This window comes from Nerophis ophidion, linkage group LG15 (genome assembly GCF_033978795.1).
Source record: "Nerophis ophidion isolate RoL-2023_Sa linkage group LG15, RoL_Noph_v1.0, whole genome shotgun sequence".
Lineage (NCBI taxonomy): Eukaryota > Metazoa > Chordata > Actinopteri > Syngnathiformes > Syngnathidae > Nerophis > Nerophis ophidion.
In genome coordinates this window covers 6,547,368-6,569,495 of record NC_084625.1, presented here as the reverse complement: position 1 = coordinate 6,569,495, position 22,128 = coordinate 6,547,368, and the positions used below count along the sequence as shown (strand labels likewise).

Genomic DNA, 22,128 nt, shown 5'->3' with positions numbered 1-22,128 from the left:
TTTGTCCTCTGGTGTCTCTGCAGGTTGACAATTTATTTTGGTCTGCTCTGTTGTTGTTGTTGTTGTGACGTTTCCTGGGAAAACTTTCCTCAGGCTTGTGATTGGCTGAAATGATCGTCTATTTCAAGGTTAACGGAACTGCACTTTTTGGGGAATTTCGCCTCATTCACAATACCTATGTGAGACCAGAACATACAGTACAGGCCAGAAGTTTGGACACACCTTCTCATTCAATGCGTTTTCTTTATTTTCATGACTACTGTATTTCCTTGAATTGCCGCCGGGTAAGTAGTATGCACCTGGTTAGAATTACTGCCGGGTCAAACTCGTTTCACAAAATAATTAGTATTTTTCGGACTATAAGTCACGTTTTTTTTGTAGTTTGGCCAAGTCTCACCACTGGCCAAACTACAAAAAAAACGTGACTTATAGTCCGAAAAATACAGTAGTGCATGCTTAGCATTACCGCCGGCTCAGGATTGACGCCGGGTCAAAAACTCGTTTTGCAAAATGTTATTTTTATTAGCGCATGTCTAGAATTTCCGCCGGGTCAAACTCGTTTCGCAAAATAATTAGCATATGCCTAGAATTTCCACCGGGTCAAAATCGTCACGTCACGAGTGACACTTCACCTGTCATAATTTTCAAAATGGAGGAGGCTGATTTCAATCATTTGAAATCGCATCAAGGGAAGAAGATTAAGAGCTATTCAGTAGGATTTAAGGTCCAAGCTATTGACTATCCTAAAAGGAACTGTAAGCAGCTATGTTTTATTAATATACCGTAGCTGCATGTGTCAAATATGAATCATTAAATGACTCCTGCCTCCTGGTGGTAGAGGGCGCTAGTGATCCTTCTTGCGACTACTCGGCTGCAGAAGAAGTGACAACAAGCAGCGATAGTTAATTTTTTCCTCTCGCTTGCACTTTTAACATGGAGGATTACATATATAAAATAAAACAGTTTTCTAAACTGGACTTTCAATCAAAGCAGGAGGTAATAAATGAAGATCTCCATCGAGACAGAGAGACTTTTAAAACTGAAGAAAGATAAGGAAGACTTCTATAAACAAGTTATCGATGCTTTTGATCAGAAGGAGCTGCGCATGGACTTCATTTATAAGTAAAGGTAAGACCATAGGGGCGGCAAAGCTCAGTCGGTAGAGTGGCCGTGCCAGCAACTTGAGGGTTGCGGGTTCGATTCCCGCTTCCGTCTTTCTAGTCACTGCCGTTGTGTCCTTGGGCAAGGCACTTTACCCACCTGCTCCCAGTGCCACCCACACTGGTTTAAATGTAACTTTGATATTGGGTTTCACTATGTAAAGCGCTTTGAGTCACTAGAGAAAAGCGCTATATAAATATAATTCACTTAACTCCACCATAATAAAGTTTTTTTATTAAATGTGCTTTTCATGATGGTATCCCCACATCACACTCAAATTTATAAGCGCAGGTCTAAATTTACCGCATGCCTTTGGTAAGCGCCGAATTAAGAAGAGGTTTTAAAATAATTAGCGTCTGCTTGCCTTTACCGCATGCCTTTGGTAAGTGCCGGAGTGAGAAGAGGTTTTAAATTAATTAGCGCCCTGGTGGCAATTCAAGGAAATACGGTATTTACATTGTAGAGCAGGGGTAGAGAACCTATGGCTCCCCAGCCAGATGTGGCTCTTTTCATGACTGCATCTGGCTCTCAGATAAATCTTAGCTGACGTTGCTTAACCCGATAAGTCATGAATAAATCCGCTGGTAAACACAGTAATCAATCAATCAATCAATCAATGTTTATTTATATAGCCCCAAATCACAAATGTCTCAAAGGACTGCACAAATCATTACGACTACAACATCCTCGGAAGAACCCACAAAAGGGCAAGGAAAACTCACACCCAGTGGGCAGGGAGAATTCACATCCAGTGGGACGCCAGTGACAATGCTGACTATGAGAAAACTTGGAGAGGACCTCAGATGTGGGCAACCCCCCCCCCCCTCTAGGGGACCGAAAGCAATGGATGTCGAGCGGGTCTAACATGATACTGTGAAAGTTCAATCCATAGTGGCTCCAACACAGCCGCGAGAGTTCAGTTCAAGCGGATCCAAGACAGCAGCAAGAGTCCCGTTCAAAATATAAAACATTCTCATGCATTTTAATCTATCCATCCGTTTCTACCGCGCCTTTTCAAAAACCCGCAATAATGGTCAAAAGTATTTTATTTATTATTGGTTAACTTCAGAATAACAATGTTATTTAAAAGAATAAGAGATGCACACATTTAGTTGTTGTAATCAGGGAAAGTCCAAATGAAAGAGGAGGCGTAGAATTCTCTTTGTCAGAGCGTGAGACGACACCGTGCAAGGGTACAGGTCTACGGGTTTCTCCTCATTGAGCTAAATTGAATCCAGTCTCTGTTTAATTCCTTGCTTCTTGTCATCAGTCTTTGAACCTGACAGTTGTATTCTGTGTTAAAAATATTCTACGGCTCTCACGGAAATACATTGTAAAATATCTGGATTTCATAGCTCCCTCAGCCGAAAAGGTCCCCGACCCCTGTTGTAGTGTCACATCAAAACTATGAACGAACACATGTGGAGTTATGTACTTGTAAAACATGTTTTATGTTCTATCCATCCATCCATTTTCTACTGCTTATTCCCTTTTGGGGTCACCGGGGGTCGCTGGCGCCTATCTCAGCTACAATTGGGCACCCTGGACAAGTCGCTTAGTTTCTTCAAAATAGCCACCCTTTGGTCTGATTACGGCTTTGCACACTCTTGGCATTCTCTCTATGAGCTTCAACAGGTAGTCACCTGAAATGGTTGTCACTTCACAGGTGTGCTTGAAGTAGGGCTGGGCGATATGTCCTTTTTTTAATATCTCGATATTTTTAGGCCATGTCACGTTATACATTTTATATCTCCATATTTTGCCTTAGCCTTGAATGAACACTTGATGCATATAATCACAACAGTATGATGATTCTATGTGTCTACATTAAAACATTCTTCTTCATACTGCATTAATATATGCTACTTTTAAACTTTCATGCGGAGAGGGAAATCACAACTAAGTCAATTGACAAAAAGTGTATTTATTAAACAGTTATTAAGCAGTGGCACAAACATTCATGGAAGTGCAAGATTGTCAGAGACATTTTAAAACAAGCTATGAGTGCACTTTTGTGCATGATGTCACTAAGATGACATATTAAAACAACACTAAATTAAAGTGCACTTTTTGTACAGAACGCCACTACAATAGTTTAAAACAAATAAGGTGCACTTTTGTGCATGATGTCACACCAGATATTTCAATAACTGTCAAATAAAAATGAGCTGCATAATAGGAAATCATATAGTGTATGTCCTTCGCTATGTGGTAGGTTCTTGCGGACGTTATCTTCTTCTGTCCCCAAAAATGTCTGCTTTTAGCTCTTTGAAACCACTATAGTGATACCACAAAAACAGAAAATCAATGACGCCATCAGAAAAGTGGGTCAAAAGTTTGGACAAACCTTCTCATTCAATGGGTTTTCTTTGTTTACATTGTACATTGTCACTGAAGGCATCAACACTCTGATTGAACACATGGATTTATGTACTTAACAAAAAAAGGTGAAAAAACTGAAAACAGGTTTTATATTCTAATTACTTCAAAATATCGATTGAACACATGGAGTTATGTACTTAACAACGGGGCGGTTGGTCGAGTGGCCGTGCCAGCAACTTGAGGGTTGCAGGTTCGATTCCCGCTTCCGTCATCCTAGTCACTGCCGTTGTGTCCTTGGGCAAGACACTTTACCCACCTGCTCCCAGTGCCACCCACACTGCTTTAAATGTAACTTAGATATTGGGTTTCACTATGTAAAGCGCTTTGAGTCACTTGAGAAAAGCGCTATATAAATATAATTCACTTCACTTCTGTTGTTGACTGTTTTTTTCATACGGTGTAGATGTGGAAATGGTTGCCTCGACATTTTGTTGGTGTGGCACCGAATGGAGATGTTGACATGCGGAGTAAGCACTCTGCATTCTCTAGCGGGTGACTTTTCAAATGATGCTACATATTAGCTGTAATGCTACTTTTTGTCTGAACGCTTTTGCCCCACACTTATATTACGGTTGTCTGTTCAACATCTTCCCACTTGAAGCCAAACCACCGCCAGACGATGGACCCCCTGCTGTTTTTCTTGGGAATTAATTATTTCTTCATTTGTTACCATATTCGCACCTTCTCTCTCTCTCGTATTACCACTCGCACCACAGCTAACGTTACCCATGCCGCTACCTCTCTGCTCCGCGAGGGCCTATACATATGTGACGTATGTACAAACCCCGTTTCCATATGAGTTGGGAAATGGTGTTAGATGTAAATATAAACAGAATACAATGATTTGCAAATCCTTTTCAACCCATATTCAGTTGAATATGCTACAAAGACAACATATTTGATGTTCAAACTGATAAAAAAAAAAAAAAAATTGCAAATAATCTTTAACTTTATAATTTGATGCCAGCAACACCTGCCAAAGAAGTTGGGAAAGGTGGCAATAAATACTGATAAAGTTGAGGAATGCTCATCAAACACTTATATGGAACATCCCACAGGTGTGCAGGCTAATTGGGAACAGGTGGGTGCCATGATTGGGTATAAAAGCAGCTTCAATGAAATGCTAAGTAATTCACAAACAAGGATGGGGCGAGGGTACCCAATTTGTAAGCAAATTGTCGAACAGTTTTAGAACAACACTTCTCAACGAGCTATTGCAAGGAATTTAGGGATTTTACCATCTACATAAAATTATCAAAAGGTTCAGAGAATCTGGAGAAATCACTGCACGTAAGCGATGATATTACGGACCTTTGATCCCTCAGGCGGTACTGCATCAAAAACCAGACATCAGTGTGTAAAGGATATCACCACATGGGCTCAGGAACACTTCATAAAACCACTGTCAGTAACAACAGTTGGTCGCTACATCTGTAGATGCAAGTTAAATCAATCAATCAATCAATGTTTATTTATATAGCCCCAAATCACAAATGTCTCAAAGGACTGCACAAATCATTACGACTACAACATCCTCGGAAGAACCCACAAAAGGGCAAGGAAAATCACACCCAGTGGGCAGGGAGAATTCACATCCAGTGGGACGCCAGTGACAATGTTGACTATGAGAAACCTTGGAGAGGACCTCAGATGTGGGCACCGGGGGGGGGGGGTTTGCCCACATCTACTATGCAAAGCGAAAACTATTTATCAACAACACCGGGGAATGTCGTTGGCTTCTCTAATCACAGCAAATGGTGGCTATTTTGAAGAGTGCTTCATAAGCGGAATACAGCAAATACCGTTACCTCCGTTTTTGGCTGACTCTTACTAGCGTTTATTAATGAGTTAGAATGCATAAAAAAGTTAATAACACGTGTTCTTGTCTCATAAAGATTATGAAATGTGAATGATAGGCAACATTCCAGTAAAAGTGCAGTTCCCCTTCAAATTAAATGTTTTGTTTTTTTTCATTTCTTGACTATTCAAAGATAAGGAAACACTTGATGGCGTCGTGACGTCTGCCTTGTTTTAAATGAGCTGCTAATGAAATCTAAAATTGGCCAGCAGAAATAAATCAGACTGCAAATCACTTGAGCTGAAAGATGGTGTGGTCCCGCCCCCTCTAATGAGAGTGACTCACTAATAAGCACTTTCATGAAGTATGACCGTGAGAGGCTCCGCTCCTTTAATAGAAGTGATGAATGTTCTTTTGGGCCGCGTGGAACCTTTTGAACGTGTCTGTCTGCAGCGTTTACTCGGGCCATCAGTCCATCCTCATCCCGCCGGTGGAGCTGGAGTCCAACCCGGCGCTGTGGCTGCTGGCCGTCAGCCAGCTGAGGGTGCGAGACACCTTCTGCTCCTACAGCGTCATGGAGCTGTGCACCAAAGGACTGGGCCTGCAGACCGAGGCCCTCAAGGTGAGGTGCTTGCTCGTTTAGGCGCCAGGATCCGAACCATTCTAGCCCGTGACTTGTCGGTTCTCTCGCGCAGGCTCGCGGTCTAGACCTGTCCCGCGTTCGGGCCTGCGTAGTGGTGGCCGAGGAGAGGCCCAGGATGTCCCTGACCCATTCCTTCTCCAAACTCTTCAAAGATCTGGGCCTTCACCCGCGTTCTGTCAGCACGGCGTTCGGTTGCAGGGTCAACCTGGCTATTTGTTTGCAGGTAAACACGCCGCCGAAGCGTCAGTGCATGTGTTTGGGTCTTCACTGGACTGTGATTGTCCGCAGGGAACCTCAGGACCAGACCCCACCACGGTCTACGTGGACATGAGGGCGCTGCGCCACGACAGGTCTGCGACGTCACCTCACCTTATGCACCCAAAGATGCTAACATCCATCCATCCATATATCTTCTTCCGCTTATTCGAGGTGGGGTCGCGGGGGCAGCAGCCTAAGCAGGGAATCCCAGACTTCCCTCTCCCCAGCCACTTTGTCCAGCTCTTCCCGGGGGGATCCTGAGGCGTTCCCAGGCTAGCCGGGAGACATAGTCTACCCCAGGGGTCACCAAAGCGGGGCCCGCGGGCACCAGGTCACCCGTAAGGACCAGATGAGTCGCCCGCTGGCCTGTTCTAAAAATAGCTCAAATAGCAGCACTTACCAGTGAGCTGTCTCTATTTTTTAAATTGTATTTATTTACTAGCAAGCTGGTCTCGCTTTGCTCGACATTTTTAATTCTAAGAGAGACAAAACTCAAATAGAATTTGAAAATCCAAGAAAATATTTTAAACACTTGGTCTTCACTTGTTTAAATAAATTCATTTATTGTTTGACTTTGCTTCGTATAACTTTCAGAAAGACAATTTTAGAGAAAAAAATACAACTTTAAACCTGATTTTAGGATTTTTAAACACATATACCTTTTTACCTTTTAAATTCCTTCCTCTTCTTTCCTGACAATTTAAATCAATGTTCAAGTAAATTTTTTTTTTTTTATTGTAAATTAATTTGATTTTTCATTTTAGCTTCTGTTTTTTCGACGAAGAATATTTGTGAAATATTTATTCAAACTTATTATGATTAAAATTCAAAAACAATATTCTGGCAAATCTGTAGAATCAAATTTAAATCTTATTTAAAAGTCTTTTGAATTTCTTTTAAAATTTTTGTTCTGGAAAATCTAGAAGAAATAATTATTTGTCTTTGTTAGAAATATAGCTTGGTCCAATTTGTTATATATTCTAACAAAGTGCAGATTGGATTTTAACCTATTTAAAACATGTCATCAAAATTCTAAAAATAATCTTAATCAGGAAAACTTACTAATGATGTTCCATAAATTATTTTTTAAATTCGAATTAGCTAGTTTTTCTCTTCTTTTTTTCGGTTGAATTTTGAATTTTAAAGAGTCAAAATTGAAGATAAACTATGTTTCAAAATTAAATTTTAATTTTTTTCATGTTTTCTCCTCTTTTAAACCGTTCAATTAAGTGTTTTTTTCATAATTTATTCTCTACAAAAAACCTTCCATAGAAGAAAAAAAAATGTACGACGGAATGACGGACAGAAATACCCTTTTTTTTTAAAATATATTCATCCTTTTCTATATATATTTATTGTGAGAAATCATTAAGATGATCAGTGTTTCCACAAAGATAAATATCAGTAATTATTAATAATAACAAAGTTAAAGGTAAATTGAGCAAATTGGCTATTTCTGGCAATTTATTTAAGTGTGTATCAAACTGGTAGCCCTTCGCATTAATCAGTACCCAAGAAGTAGCTCTTGCTTTCAAAAAGGTTGGTGACCCCTGATCTTCCCAACGTGTCCTGGGTCTTCCCCGTGGCCTCCTACCGGTCGGACGTGCCCGAAACACCTCCCCAGGGAGGCGTTCGGGTGGCATCCTGACCAGATGTCCGAATCACCTCATCTGGCCTCTCTCAGGCGGAAGGCGGAGTACACCCTGGACAAGTCGCCACCTCATCACAGGGCCAACACAGATAGACAGACAAAATTCACACACTAGGGACCATTTAGTGTTGCCAATCAACCTATCAAGAAAAATATAAACTAAGCATTTATCCACGTTATCCATCCATCCATCGATCTTCTTCCACTTATCCGAGGTGGGGTCGCGGGGGCAGCAGCCTAAGCAGAGAAGCCCAGACTTCCCTCTCTGGGGTTCCCAGGCCAGCCGGGAGACATAGTCTACCCAACGTGTCCTGGGTCTTCCCCGTGGTCTTATATCGGTTGGACGTGCCCAAAACACCTCCCTAGGGAGGCGTTCAGGTGGCATCCTGACCAGATGCCTGAACCACCTCATCTGGCTCCTCTCCATGTGGAGGAGCAGCGGCTTTACTTTGAGTTCCTCCCGGATGGCAGAGCTTCTCACCCTATCTCTAAGGGAGAGCCCCGCCAAACTCATTTGGGCCGCTTGTACCCGTGATCTTGTCCTTTCGGTCATGACCCAAAGCTCATGACCATAGGTGAGGATGGGAACGTAGATCGACCGGTAAATTGAGAGCTTTGCCTTCCGGCTCAGCTCCTTCTTCACCACAACGGATCGGTACAACGTCCGCATTACTGAAGACGCCGCACCGATCCGCCTGTCGATCTCACGATCCATTCTTCCCTCACTCGTGAACAAGACTCCGAGGTACTTGAACTCCTCCACTTGGGCCAGGGTCTCCTTCCCAACCCGGAGATGGCACTCCACCTTTTTGATGCTAACATGTTGTTGGTATTAAAACCCTCCCTTTTATGAGGGAAGAGCCAATCCAGATCACTTTGTTCTAAGGCAAGGGTGTCAAACTCAAATACAGAGTGGGCCAAAATTTAAAACTGAACAAAGCCGCGGGCCAATGTTGAACAAATGAACCTTTTAATAGGGACCCAAACAAGTTTTGCATTAAATATTGAACAAGCAAGGCTTATATAACTTTAGTGACATGCAAAATCCAGTTTCAAATAATAATAATAATAATTAAAAAAAATATCAATGACAAATCGGGCTTCACGGTGGCAGAGGGGTTAGTGCGTCTGCCTCACAATATGAAGTTCCTGCAGTCCTGGGTTCAAATCCAGGCTCGGGATCTTTCTGTGTGGAGTTTGCATGTTCTCCTCGTGAATGCGTGGGTTCCCTCCGGGTACTCCGGCTTCCTCCCACTTCCAAAGACATGCACCTGGGGATAGGTTGATTGGCAACACTAAATTGGCCCTAGTGTGTGAATGTGAGTGTGAATGTTGTCTGTCTATCTGTGTTGGCCCTGCGATGAGGGGCGACTTGTCCAGGGTGTACCCTGCCTTCCGCCCGATTGTAGCTGAGATAGGCGCCAGCGCCCCCCGCGACCCCGAAAGGGAATAAGTGGTAGAAAATGGATGGATGGATCAATGACAAATCAAATACATTTTAAATAAAAATTGTATGTCTTTTTTTCTATTTGCAATCTTCTGAGGTACATATAAAACATTTTCCACAGGCTAATAATACATTTGAAAATAAAATAACAATAATGAATGAACCAAACATTCAAGTCTTGAAGTAGCAAGAGAAAATGCATGAATAAAACGTTAATTATTGGTCAGTTTGCTGGAAGTTTCCCGGAAGAGTTAGTGCTGCGAGGGGTTCTGGGTATTTGTTCTGTTGTGTTACGGTGCGGATGTTCACCCGAAATGTGTTTGTCATTCTTGTTTGGTGTGGGTTCACAGTGTGGCGCATATTTGTAACGGTGCTAAAGTTGTTTATACGGCCACCCTCAGTGTGACCTGTATGGCTGTTGACCAAGTATGCTTTGCATTCACTTGTGCGTGTGTGTGTGTGTGTGTGTGTGTGTGTGTGTGTGTGTAAAAGCCACAAATGTTATGTGACACGCTGTTAGTATGGAGGAAAAACGGATGTGATGACAGGTTGTAGAGAACGCTAAAGGCAGTGCCTTAAATGCACGCCCCCAATTTTGTTGTCCAGGGGGAAATAGGTAGAAATTCGTGAGAATGGTTGCCCCGGGAGATTTTCAGGAGGGGCACTGAACTTCGGGAGTCTACGGGGAAAATTAGGAGGTTTGGAAAGTATGAGTATTAGCGGTGAATGCGGTGTTACAGCGGCACCGACGCTGTATAACACCGGCGGGTTAGCTCTAATGTTAAATTGATATTGCCTCAAGGGCCAAATTAAATTACACAGCGGGCCAGGTTTGGCCCGCGGGCCAGAGTTTGACACCCATGTTCTAAGGCTTTGTAAAACAATGAGAGGTGACTAAACTTAACACATTATTCTACATAAACGGAGGAAGAGAACCGGAGAAATCTCTAAAATAGTCGCCCTCCTTCCTGTGTTTCTCCCTCTTACTTGCTTGCCTTTACAGGTATCAAAACTGAAAGTTAACTTAGCGTACCGTATTTTCTGGACAATATAGCGTACTAGATTATTAGGCGCACTGCTGAAGAGTGTGTGGAGTCATTGTAGGGCACATTAAAGGGGCCTCTTTTATTTTTTTTTCCTAAATGTAAAAGACTTCCTTGTGGTCTACATAACATGTAATTGTGGTTCTTTGGTCAAAAAGTTGCATTGATGATGATTTACAGATCATATTCAAGTCGCTTTCTGACGGTCGCTTCAGGATGCGCCGTTTTGTGGGCGGTCTTATTTACGTGGTTCACCTTCGACAGCGTCTTCTCCCCGTCATCGTTGTTGTAGCGGTGTAGCGTGCAAGGACGGGAGTGAAATAAGTTTCAAAAGATGGAGCCAACTGTTTTAATGACATTTAGACTTCAATCAATAACGGAGCAGCATCTCCTCGCCCCGTGAAAAAACGTCCAAACGGAACTTTCTAATAACTAAAGTTCTTTGAGTGAATAATGTAAACTCACTTTTAGTGCTTTCATGGCAGATATAAGTAAGAGCTTTACACTACTTTGTATTAAAAATGGCAACAGCGGAGGATGAATGTCGGCATAGGCGGCATAGCTCGGTTGGTAGAGCGGCCGTGCCAGCAACTTGAGGGTTGCAGGTTCGATTCCCGCTTCCGCCATCCTAGTCACTGCCGTTGTGTCCTTGGGCAAGACACTTTACCCACCTGCTCCCAGTGCCACCCACACTGGTTTAAATGTAACTTAGATATTGGGTTTCACTATGTAAAGCGCTTTGTCACTAGAGAAAAGCGCTATATAAATGTAATTCACTTCACTTCACTTCATAACATTGTGAGAAATCATTAAGATGATCAGTGTTTCCACAAAGTTAAATAACCGTAATTATTAATAATAACATAGTGTTAAAGGTAAATTGGGCAAATTGGCTATTTCTGGCAATTTATTTAAGTGTGTATCAAAGTGGTAGCCCTTCGCATTAATCATCCGCCTTTATCGAAGGCGGATGCGCGCAAATTTTCAGGACTTATGCAGATCCCAAATACAGATCAGCAGTTGCTTTTGCATAATATCGCAAAACAAAACACCAGATAATGTGTCTTACCTTATACACACACCATAATAATACTCCTATATTGAATGAAGCACAGTACAATCCATCAAGCGGTGCGGCTTTGTAGCTTACCAAAGTCCTACTAAAACATTTTGATAGATTTTCGAGCACTGTGTGTAATGTTTTATATTTTCAATGGAACATATACAATCTGGGTGGTGTTTACTTGAGACATATTGCAGTCTACACATATCACTTATGTTTGACTGCCATCTACCGGTCACACTTACCTTTTCACCATGTACCTAATAAAATACCTCCGAGGCTTACCAAAGTCCTACTAAAACATTTTGATAGATTTTTGAGCACTGTGTGTAATGTTTTATATTTTCAATGGAACATATAAAATCTGGTGGTGTTTACCTGACACATATTGCAGTCTACACATACCTCTTATGTTTGACTGCCATCTACCGGTCACACTTACCATTTCACCATGTACCTAATAAAATAGCTCCGAGGCTTACCAAAGTCCTACTAAAACATTTTGATAGATTTTCGAGCACTGTGTGTAATGTTTTATATTTTCAATGGAACATATAAAATCTGGGTGGTGTTTACCTGAGACATATTGCAGTCCACACATATCTCTTATGTTTGACTGCCATCTACCGGTCACACCTACCATTTCACCAAGTACCTAATAAAATAGCTCCGAGGCTTACCAAAGTCCTACTAAAACATTTTGATAGATTTTCGAGCACTGTGTGTAATGTTTTATATTTTCAATGGAACATATAAAATCTGGGTGGTGTTTACTAGAGACATATTGCAGTCTACACATATCTCTTATGTTTGACTGCCATCTACCGGTCACACTTACCATTTCACCATGTACCTAATAAAATAGCTCCGAGGCTTACCAAAGTCCTACTAAAACATTTTGATAGATTTTCGAGCACTGTGTGTAATGTTTTATATTTTAAATGGAACATATCAAATCTGGGTGGTGTTTACTAGAGACATATTGCAGTCTACACATATCTCTTATGTTTGACTGCCATCTACCGGTCACACTTACAATTTCACCATGTACCTAATAAAATAGTTCCGAGGCTTACCAAAGTCCTACTAAAACATTTTGATGGATTTTCGAGCACTGTGTGTAATGTTTTATATTTTCAATGGAACATATAAAATCTGGGTGGTGTTTACCTGACACATATTGCAGTCTATACATATCTCTTATGTTTGACTGCCATCTATCAGTCACACTTACCATTTCACCATGTACCTAATAAAATAGTTCCGAGGCTTACCAAAGTCCTGCTAAAACATTTTGATAGATTTTCGAGCACTGTGTGTAATGTTTTATATTTTCAATGGAACATATAAAATCTGGGTGGTGTTTACCTGACACATATTGCAGTCTATACATATCTCTTATGTTTGACTGCCATCTACCGGTCACACTTACCATTTCACCATGTACCTAATAAAATAGCTCCGAGGCTTACCAAAGTCCTACTAAAACATTTTGATAGATTTTCGAGCACTGTGTGTAATGTTTTATATTTTCAATGGAACATATAAAATCTGGGTGGTGTTTACCTGAGACATATTGCAGTCCACACATATCTCTTATGTTTGACTGCCATCTACCGGTCCTACATACCATTTCACCATTTACTTAATAAAATAGCTCCGAGGTCGGTAAGCACAACCGAAATTATTCCGTACTTTAGGTGCACCGAGTTACAAGGCACACTGTCGAGTTTTGAGGAAAAAGAAGAATTTGAAGTGCGCCTTATAGTCCGAAAAATACGGTATGTTCCAAGCACACACACATTAATCTCCTTTCGTCTCGTTCCTGCTCCCTTTTCTTCCGGAACCCTAAAAGAGAGACAATGTGTGTGTTTGCAAGAACAGGAAACACATTGATGTCATGTCCTGCACATGAGATGAGAAGGTACAGTTCCCAGGTGGGATGATATTCCTCTAATATCAGCGTGTGTGTGTTCTCTGTTTGTTCCAGAGTACGGCTGGTGGAGAGAGGTTCTCCTCACAGTCTGCCTCTGATGGAGTCCGGCAAGGTGAGCACACCCTCCAGTTGTTCCGCTTCCAGTAGTTAAGACTCAGGATTTATTTCAAAGGCGATCAGTGCGGTTTTACAAGGGAACCGGCGATAGAGTCATTTCTGTTCTCCCAGCAACATGTTCTGATGAAATGTCAGGAGACTATTTTGGTCCTTGGACCGGAGCGCGCGTCCTCCCACATTCGCTGAGTCAAGTCAGAGTCCTCCTCGTTGAGCTGTGGATATGTGAGCAGGCGGCGTGGTGCGTCACAGCCTCTGGTCTCATTGGCCCTCACGCCGTACAATTAAAGGAGGCTTGTGTTATTATGTATTAGGCAAGTTGATTTATTGAGCTCAATCTGTACTAAGTGCTTTACAGAAAATTGAAAGGCAAAAATCGAAAATCTGAAAATACAATCATCATAATGAATTCAAATTAAAATCAATCAAATATTGTAGATCAGTAGTTCTTGACCTTGTTGGAGGTAACCAACCCTCCTTTTAAAAAAAAAAAATTCAAGACAAAGTTATTATATGTTTTTGGTAACACTAGGGGAACATATTCTAAGTAACAAATACTTAATTTAGAGTTTTTTGGACACTAGGGGAAAATATTCTAAGTAACAATGAATTAATATAGATTTTTTTGGACACTAGGGGAACATATTCTAAGTAACAATGAATTAATATAGATTTTTTGGACACTAAGGGAACATATTCTAAGTAACAATGAATTAATATAGATTTTTTGGACACTAGGGGAACATATTCTAAGTAACAAAGACTTAATTTAGAGTTTTTTTGGATACTAGGGTAACAAATTCTAAGTAACAAAGACTTAATTTAGTTTTTTGCACACTAGGGGAACATATTCTAAGTAACAAAGACTTAATTTAGATTTTTTTGGACACTAGAGGAACATATTCTAAGTAACAAAGACTTAATTTAGTGTTTTTTAGACACTAGGGGAACATATTCTAAGTAACAAAGACTTAATTTAGAGTTTTTGGACACTAGGGGAACATATTCTAAGTAACAAAGACTTCATTTAGAGTTTTTGGACACTAGGGGAACATATTCTAAGTAACAAAGACTTCATTTAGAGTTTTATGGACACTAAGAGAACATATTCTAAGTAACAAAGACTTAATTTAGAGTTTTTTTGGATACTAGGGTAACAAATTCTAAGTAACAAAGACTTAATTTAGTTTTTTGGACACTAGGGGAACATATTCTAAGTAACAAAGACTTAATTTAGAGTTTTATGGGCACTAGGGGAACACATTCTAAGTAACAAAGACTTAATTTAGAGTTTTTTGGACACTAGGGGAACATATTCTAAGTAACAAAGAATTAATTTAGAGTTTTTGGACACTAGAGGAACATATTCTAAGTAACAAAGTCTTAATTTAGAGTTTTTGGGGCACTAGGGGAACACATTCTAAGTAACAAAGACTTAATTTAGAGTTTTTTGGACACTAGGGGAACATATTCTAAGTAACAAAGAATTAATTTAGAGTTTTTGGACACTAGGGGAACATATTCTAAGTAACAAATAATTAGTTTAGAGTTTTTTGGACACTACGGGAACATATTCTAAGTAACAAAGACTTCATTTAGAGTTTTTGGGACACTAGGGGAACATATTCTAAGTAACAAATACTTCATTTAGAGTTTTTTGGACACTAAAGGAACATATTCTAAGTAACAAAGACTTAATTTAGAGTTTTTGGACACTAGGGGAACATATTTTCTAAGTAACAAAGACTTAATTTTAAGTTTTTGGGACATTAGGGGAACATATTCTAAGTAACAAAGACTTAGTTTAGATTTTTTGGACACTAGGGGAACATGTTCTAACTAACAAAGACTTCATTTAGAGTTTTTTGGACACTAGGGGAACATATTCTAAGTAAAAAAGACTTAATTTAGAGTTTTTTGGACACTAGGGGAATATATTCTAAGTAAAAAAGACTTAATTTTGAGTTTTTTGGACACTAGGGGAACATATTTTAAGTAACAAAGACTTAATTTTGAGTTTTTTGGACACTAGGGGAACATATTCTAAGTAACAAAGACTTAATTTAGTTTTTTGGACACTAGGGGAACATATTCTAAGTAACAAAGTCTTAATTTAGAGTTTTTTGGACACTAGGGGAACATATTCTAAGTAACAAAGACTTCATTTAGAGTTTTTTGGACACTAAGAGAACATATTCTAAGTAACAAATACTTCATTTAGAGCTTTTTGGACACTAGGGGAACATATTGTAAGTAACAAAGACTTAATTTAGTGTTTTTTGGACACCAGGGGAACATATTCTAAGTAACAAAGTATTCATTTAGAGTTTTTTGGACACTACAGGATGATGGATAGCAAATTGATTAATCATTTTAAAAAATGAATTTTTTTTTTTTTTTTTTTTTTATTGAAAAAAATCAGGCCATTACTATGCATACTTGGTAATAATAATAGTATAGTATTAGATTTTATATAGCACTTTTTCTATTACTAGATACTCAAAGCACTCACAGAGAAGTGGGAAGCCATCATTCATTCACACCTGGTGGTGGTGGTAAGCTACATTTGTAGCCACAGCTGCCCTGGGGTAAACTGCACTCCTAAACTAATCCATCCCCCGAAGAACAAGCGCTTGCTTGAAAGCTACAAGGAATGAAGATAATTAAGCAACAAATTCGTAGAGAGAAAGAAGGCCAGGAAAGTCAGTTTTATTTATAGAACGCAAGCAAATGTCGCCGCCGTCTGCTTATCCAGCTGCTCGATTTTTTTGGTTGTTTTTTTCCCCTCGTCAAGAACTCAAAGCAGGCCAGCAAAAAAGCGCTCCTGTGTGCTACATAACCGCTTTTTATTCAACCCCAATTAGAGAAAATGTGCTGGGTATTACATCACAGCATATCCTTTGAGACATTTGTGATTTGGGGCTATATAAATAAACATTGATTGAACGGGAATAAGCGGCAGAAAATGGATGGATGGATGATTGATTGATATCATAGCATACCCTCTGTGGCTTACAGTGGGATTAGTGTGTGTAATACAGCGGAACCTCCATGTTCAAACTTAATTGGTTCTTAAACCGATGTGTGTGTGCCTGTGTGCGTATGTGTGTATGTATATATATATATATATATATATATATATATATATATATATATATAGTATACATACATACATTTTCTACCGCTTATTCCCTTTTGAGGTCGCGGGGGGCGCTAGCGCCTATCTCACCTACAATCGGGCGGAAGGCGGGGTACACCCTGGACAAGTCGCCACCTCATCGCAGGGCCAACACAGATAGACAGACAACATTCACACACTAGGGACCATTTAGTGTTGCCAATCAACCTATCCCCAGGTGCATGTCTTTGGAAGTGGGAGGAAGCCGGAGTACCCGGAGGGAACCCACGCATTCACGGGGAGAACATGCAAACTCCACACAGAAAGATCCCAAGCCTGGATTTGAACCCAGGACTGCAGGAACTTCTTATTGTGAGGCAGACGCACTAACCCCTCTGCCACCGTGAAGCACATATATATATATATATATATATGTATATATATATATATATGTATGTATGTATATATATATATATATATATATATATATATATATATATATATATATATATATATATATATATGTATAATATGTATATATATATACACACATACACATAAAAACATTTTCCCCCCATAATATGTCAAAGTGGAAAATGTAATGTGACATAATTGGAGCCTTGAATAGGTCAATAATTCATAATGACATTGATTTTGATTCATTATTATTTTTTTAAAGAAAGAAACAGCTTGCATGGCAGCTTTGTGTTATTAGAGTCAACATTGCAACATTTTCTTGTTACATTTCATCCGTTTGCCCTTTTATATCACTTTCAACATTTTGTGAAGTGAAGTGAATTATATTTATATAGCGCTTTTTCCTCAAGTGACTCAAAACGCTTTACATAGTGAAACCCAATATCTAAGTTACAATTAAACCAGTGTGGGGGGCACTGGGAGCAGGTGGGTAAAGTGTCTTGCCCAAGGACACAACGGCATTGACTAGGAAGGCGGAAGCGGGGATCGAACCTGCAACCCTCAAGTTGCTGACATGGCAGCTCTACCGACCGAGCTATACCGTCCCGTTTTAAAAATGTTTCCATTGTATTTTTAAAATGTGCCGTGGGACCGTGGCGCAGTGGGAGATTGGCCGTGCGTAACCCGAGGGTCCCTGGTTCAAATCCCACCTAGTACCAACCTCGTCACGTCCGTTGTGTCCTGAGCAAGACACTTCACCCTTGCTCCTGATGGGTGCTGGTTGGCGCCTTGCATGGCAGCTCCTTCCATCAGTGTGTGAATGTGTGTGTGAATGGGTAAATGTGGAAGTAGTGTCAAAGCGCTTTGAGTACCTTGAAGGTAGAAAAGCGCTATACAAGTACAACCCATTTATTTATTTATTTATCCCGGGCCGCCCTTTGGACACCCCTGCAATAGATCAAAGAAACCGACACCTTCATGTCGCTTCCCGTCGTACGCAGTGGAGTTTTACAAGCCTTTTGCTTGGTAAGATGAAAGACAGCTTGTGTCTCCTTGCCGGGAACTCATGGGAACAGAAAGTTTTGTGATACCTGACATTGAATTATTCTGACGTTGACTCATGCCGAGACTTCATTGATCGCTCGCTGGAAGGAAGTCAAAAGTGATCCCGCCTTTCACACCTCTTTCACCCTCTTAAAGAGGCGGTAACCGTGGCAACAGCCCTGTCTTCCTCTATCTTTCAGATCCTGCCCGGAGTCCGCATCATCATCGCCAACCCCGAAACCAAAGGCCCTCTGGGGGACTCGCACCTGGGAGAGGTGCTGAGACAACACAGCGGAATCTGTGACTGTCGCTAAACTCCCCTTTTTTTCTTCTGGATGGCAGATTTGGGTGCACAGCGCTCACAACGGCAGCGGCTACTACAGCGGCTACGGCGAGGAGGTCCTCCAGTCCGACCACTTCAACTCCAGGCTCAGCTTCGGGGACACTCAGACGGTCTGGGCCAGGACGGGCTACCTGGGCTTCCTCCGCCGCACCGAGCTCACTGACGCCAACGGAGGTGAGTGTTGAGCCTTTTTATCGCCGCTCGTCAGCTGGATCACGCCACAACAGGGGTGTCCAAAGTACAGCCAGGGTTCCGGTTCTGGTTGACACACACAGACTTGGTAAAAGTAAATTGTGGATTATACTTCATGCATCTCTCACCTGCTAGTAGACAAATGTGGCCATATCAAAACTATACATAAGTATGTGAACATCCCGTCGGTCGACATTCCAGCGAGAGTGGAAATATTACATCCATCCATCCATCTTCCTCCGCTTACGAGGTCGGGTCGCGGGGGCAGCAGCCTAAGCAGGGAAGCCCAGACTTCCCTCTCCACGGCCACTTCATCCAAGTCTTCCCGGGGGATCCTAAAGCGTTCCCAGGCCGGCCGGGAGACATAGTCTTCCCAACGTGTCCAGGGTCTTCCCCGTGGCCTCCTACAGGACGGACATGCCCTAAACATCTCCCCAGGGAGGTGTTCAGGTGGCATCCTGGTACAGCCAGGGTTTTATTCCTACAGCTACCGTATTTCCTTGAATTGCCGCCTGGTATATAGTATGCTCCTGCCTAGAATTAACGCCGGGTCAAACTCATTTCGCAAAATATTTTTTTTTTTAGCGCATGTCTAGAATTTCCACCGGGTCAAACTCGTCACGTCACGAGTGACACTGTCATCATTTTCAAAATGGAGGAGGCTGATTTCAATCATTTGAAATCGCATAAAGGGAAAAAGATTAAGAGCTGTTAAGAGCTATAGGACTTAAGGTCGAAGCTATGGAATATGGTAAAAAGAACAGTAAGCAGCTATGATTTACTAATATACCGTAGCTGCGTGTGTCAAATATGAGTCATAAATGACTCCCGCCTCCTGGTGGTGGAGGGCGCTAGTGATCCTTCTTGCAACTACTCGGCTGCAGAAGAAGTGACAACAAGCAGCAAGACTGAGCAGCGATCGTTTATTTTTTCCTCTCGCGTACACTTTTAACATGGAGGATTACATATCTAAAATAAAACAGTTTTCTAAACTGGACTTTCAATCGAAGCAGGAGGTAATAAAGGAAGATCTCCATCGAGACAGAGAGACTTTTAAAACTGAAGAAAGATAAGGAAGACTTCTATAAACAAGTTATCGATGCTTTTGATCAGAAGGAGCTGCGCATGGACTTCATTTATAAGTAAAGGTAAGACCATAATAACGTTTTTTTATTAAATGCGCTTTTCATGATGGTATCCTTACATCACATTCACATTTTTAAGCGCAGGCTTAAATTTACCGCATGCCTTTGGTTAGTGCCGGGGTGAGAAGAGGTTTTAAATTAATTGGCGCCCCGGCAGCAAATCAAGAAAATACGGTAATTCTTTAACGGCCTGCGGCCCTTTTTAAAATCACTATTACAAAAAAAAATTGGAAATTGGAAGTAAGGTGCAAATAGGTCGAATATAAGGAGAAAAAGTAGCAATGTTGACACTAATAACACAAGGATGTCATAGAAGCAGTTTTTTACTTAAAAAACTGTCATTGCTCATAAAATAATAAGAATTTATAATCGAAGAATGAATTTGAAATTGACCCACATACTAAAGCGTTGATTTAAGTTTATTTATATAGCCCTAAATCACAAATGTCTCAAAGGGCTGCACAAGCCACGACGACATCCTCTGTTCAGAGCCCACATCAGGGCAAGGAAAAACTCTACCCAGTGGGATGACAATGAGAAACCTTGGCATAATATTGTAAAAGTCCAGTCCATGGTGGATCTAGCATAATAGTGAGAGTCCAGTCCATAGTGGATCTTACATAATAGTGAGAGTCCAGTCCATAGTGGATCTAACATAATAGTGAGAGTCCAGTCCATAGTGGATCTAACATAATAGTGAGAGTCCAGTCCATAGTGGATCTAACATAATAGTGAGAGTCCAGTCCATAGTGGATCTAACATAATAGTGAGAGTCCAGTCCATAGTGGATCTAACATAATAGTGAGAGTCCAGTCCATAGTGGATCTAACATAATAGTGAGAGTCCAGTCCATAGTGGATCTAACATAATAGTGAGAGTCCAGTCCATAGTGGATCTAGCATGATAGTGAGAGTCCAGTCCATAGTGGATCCAGCATAATAGTGAGAGTCCAGTCCATAGTGGATCTAGCATAATAGTGAGAGTCCAGTCCATAGTGGATCTAATAGTGAGAATCCAGTCCATAATGGATATAACATAATAGTGAGAGTCCAGTCCATAGTGGATCAAACATATTAGTGAGAGACCAGTCCATAGTGGATCTAACATTATAGTGAGAGTCCAGTCCATAGTGGATCTAGCATAATATTGAGAGTCCAGTCCATAGTGGATCTAACATAATAGTGAGAGTCCAGTCCATAATGGATCTAACATAATAGTGAGACTCCAGTTCATAGGGGATCTAACATAATAGTGAGAGTCCAGTCCATAGTGGATCCAACATACTATTGAGAGTCCAGTCCATAGTGGATCTAGCATAATAGTGAGAGTCCAGTCCATAGTGGATCTAAAATAATAGTGAGAGTCCAGTCCATATTGGATCCAACATAACAGTGAGAGTCCAGTCCATAGTGGATCTAACATAAGAGTGAAAGTCCAGTCCATAGTGGATCTAACATAAGAGTGAGAGTCCAGTCCATAGTGGATCTAACATAATAGTGAGAGTCCAGTCCACAGTGGATCCAACATAATAGTGAGAGTCCAGTCCATTGTGGATCGAACATAATAGTGAGAGTCCAGTCCACAGTGAATCTAACATAATAGTGTGAGTCCAGTCCATAGTGGATCGAACATAATAGTGAGAGTCCAGTCCATAGTGGATCTAAAATAATAGTGAGAGTCCAGTCCATAGTGGATCTAACATAATAGTGAGAGTCCAGTCCATAGTGGATCTAAAATAATAGTGAGAGTCCAGTCCATAGTGGATCTAACATAATACTGAGAGTCCAGTCCCAAGTGGATCTAACATAATAGTGAGAGTCCAGTCCATAGTGGATCTAACATAATAGTGAGAGTCCAGTCCATAGTGGATCTAACATAATAGTGAGAGTCCAGTCCATAGTGGATCCAACATAATAGTGAGAGTCCAGTCCCAAGTGGATCTAACATAATAGTGAGAGTCCAGTCCATAGTGGATCTAACATAAGAGTGAAAGTCCAGTCCATAGTGGATCTAACATAAGAGTGAATGTCCAGTCCATAGTGGATCTAACATAAGAGTGAGAGTCCAGTCCATAGTGGATCTAACATAATAGTGAGACTCCAGTCCATAGTGGATCTAACATAATAGTGAGAGTCCAGTCCATAGTGGATCTAACATAATAGTGAGAGTCCAGTCCATAGTGGATCCAACATAATATTGAGAGTCCAGTCCTTAGTGGATCTAACATAATAGTGAGAGCCCAGTCCATAGTGGATCTAACATAATAGTGAGAGTCCAGTCCCAAGTGGATCTAACATAAGAGTGAAAGTCCAGTCCATAGTGGATCTAACATAAGAGTGAAAGTCCAGTCCATAGTGGATCTAACATAAGAGT

At 40.9% G+C, this 22,128-nt stretch overlaps 1 protein-coding gene across 2 annotated transcripts in view; it reads left to right on the top strand.

The window, feature by feature from the left end:
• The window catches only part of LOC133569150 (disco-interacting protein 2 homolog C-like), a 91,805-nt gene that overhangs the window by 60,927 nt on the left and 8,750 nt on the right, over positions 1-22,128 (top strand). For both annotated transcript variants that reach the window (XM_061921329.1, XM_061921328.1), the window contains exons 29-35: positions 1-23; positions 5,795-5,963; positions 6,037-6,207; positions 6,273-6,334; positions 13,437-13,494; positions 18,276-18,350; positions 18,418-18,592. The exon at positions 1-23 is cut by the window's left edge and continues 108 nt beyond it. In XM_061921329.1, coding sequence (XP_061777313.1) covers positions 1-23; positions 5,795-5,963; positions 6,037-6,207; positions 6,273-6,334; positions 13,437-13,494; positions 18,276-18,350; positions 18,418-18,592 — 733 coding nt within the window. The remainder of the gene's footprint in view (positions 24-5,794; positions 5,964-6,036; positions 6,208-6,272; positions 6,335-13,436; positions 13,495-18,275; positions 18,351-18,417; positions 18,593-22,128) is intronic.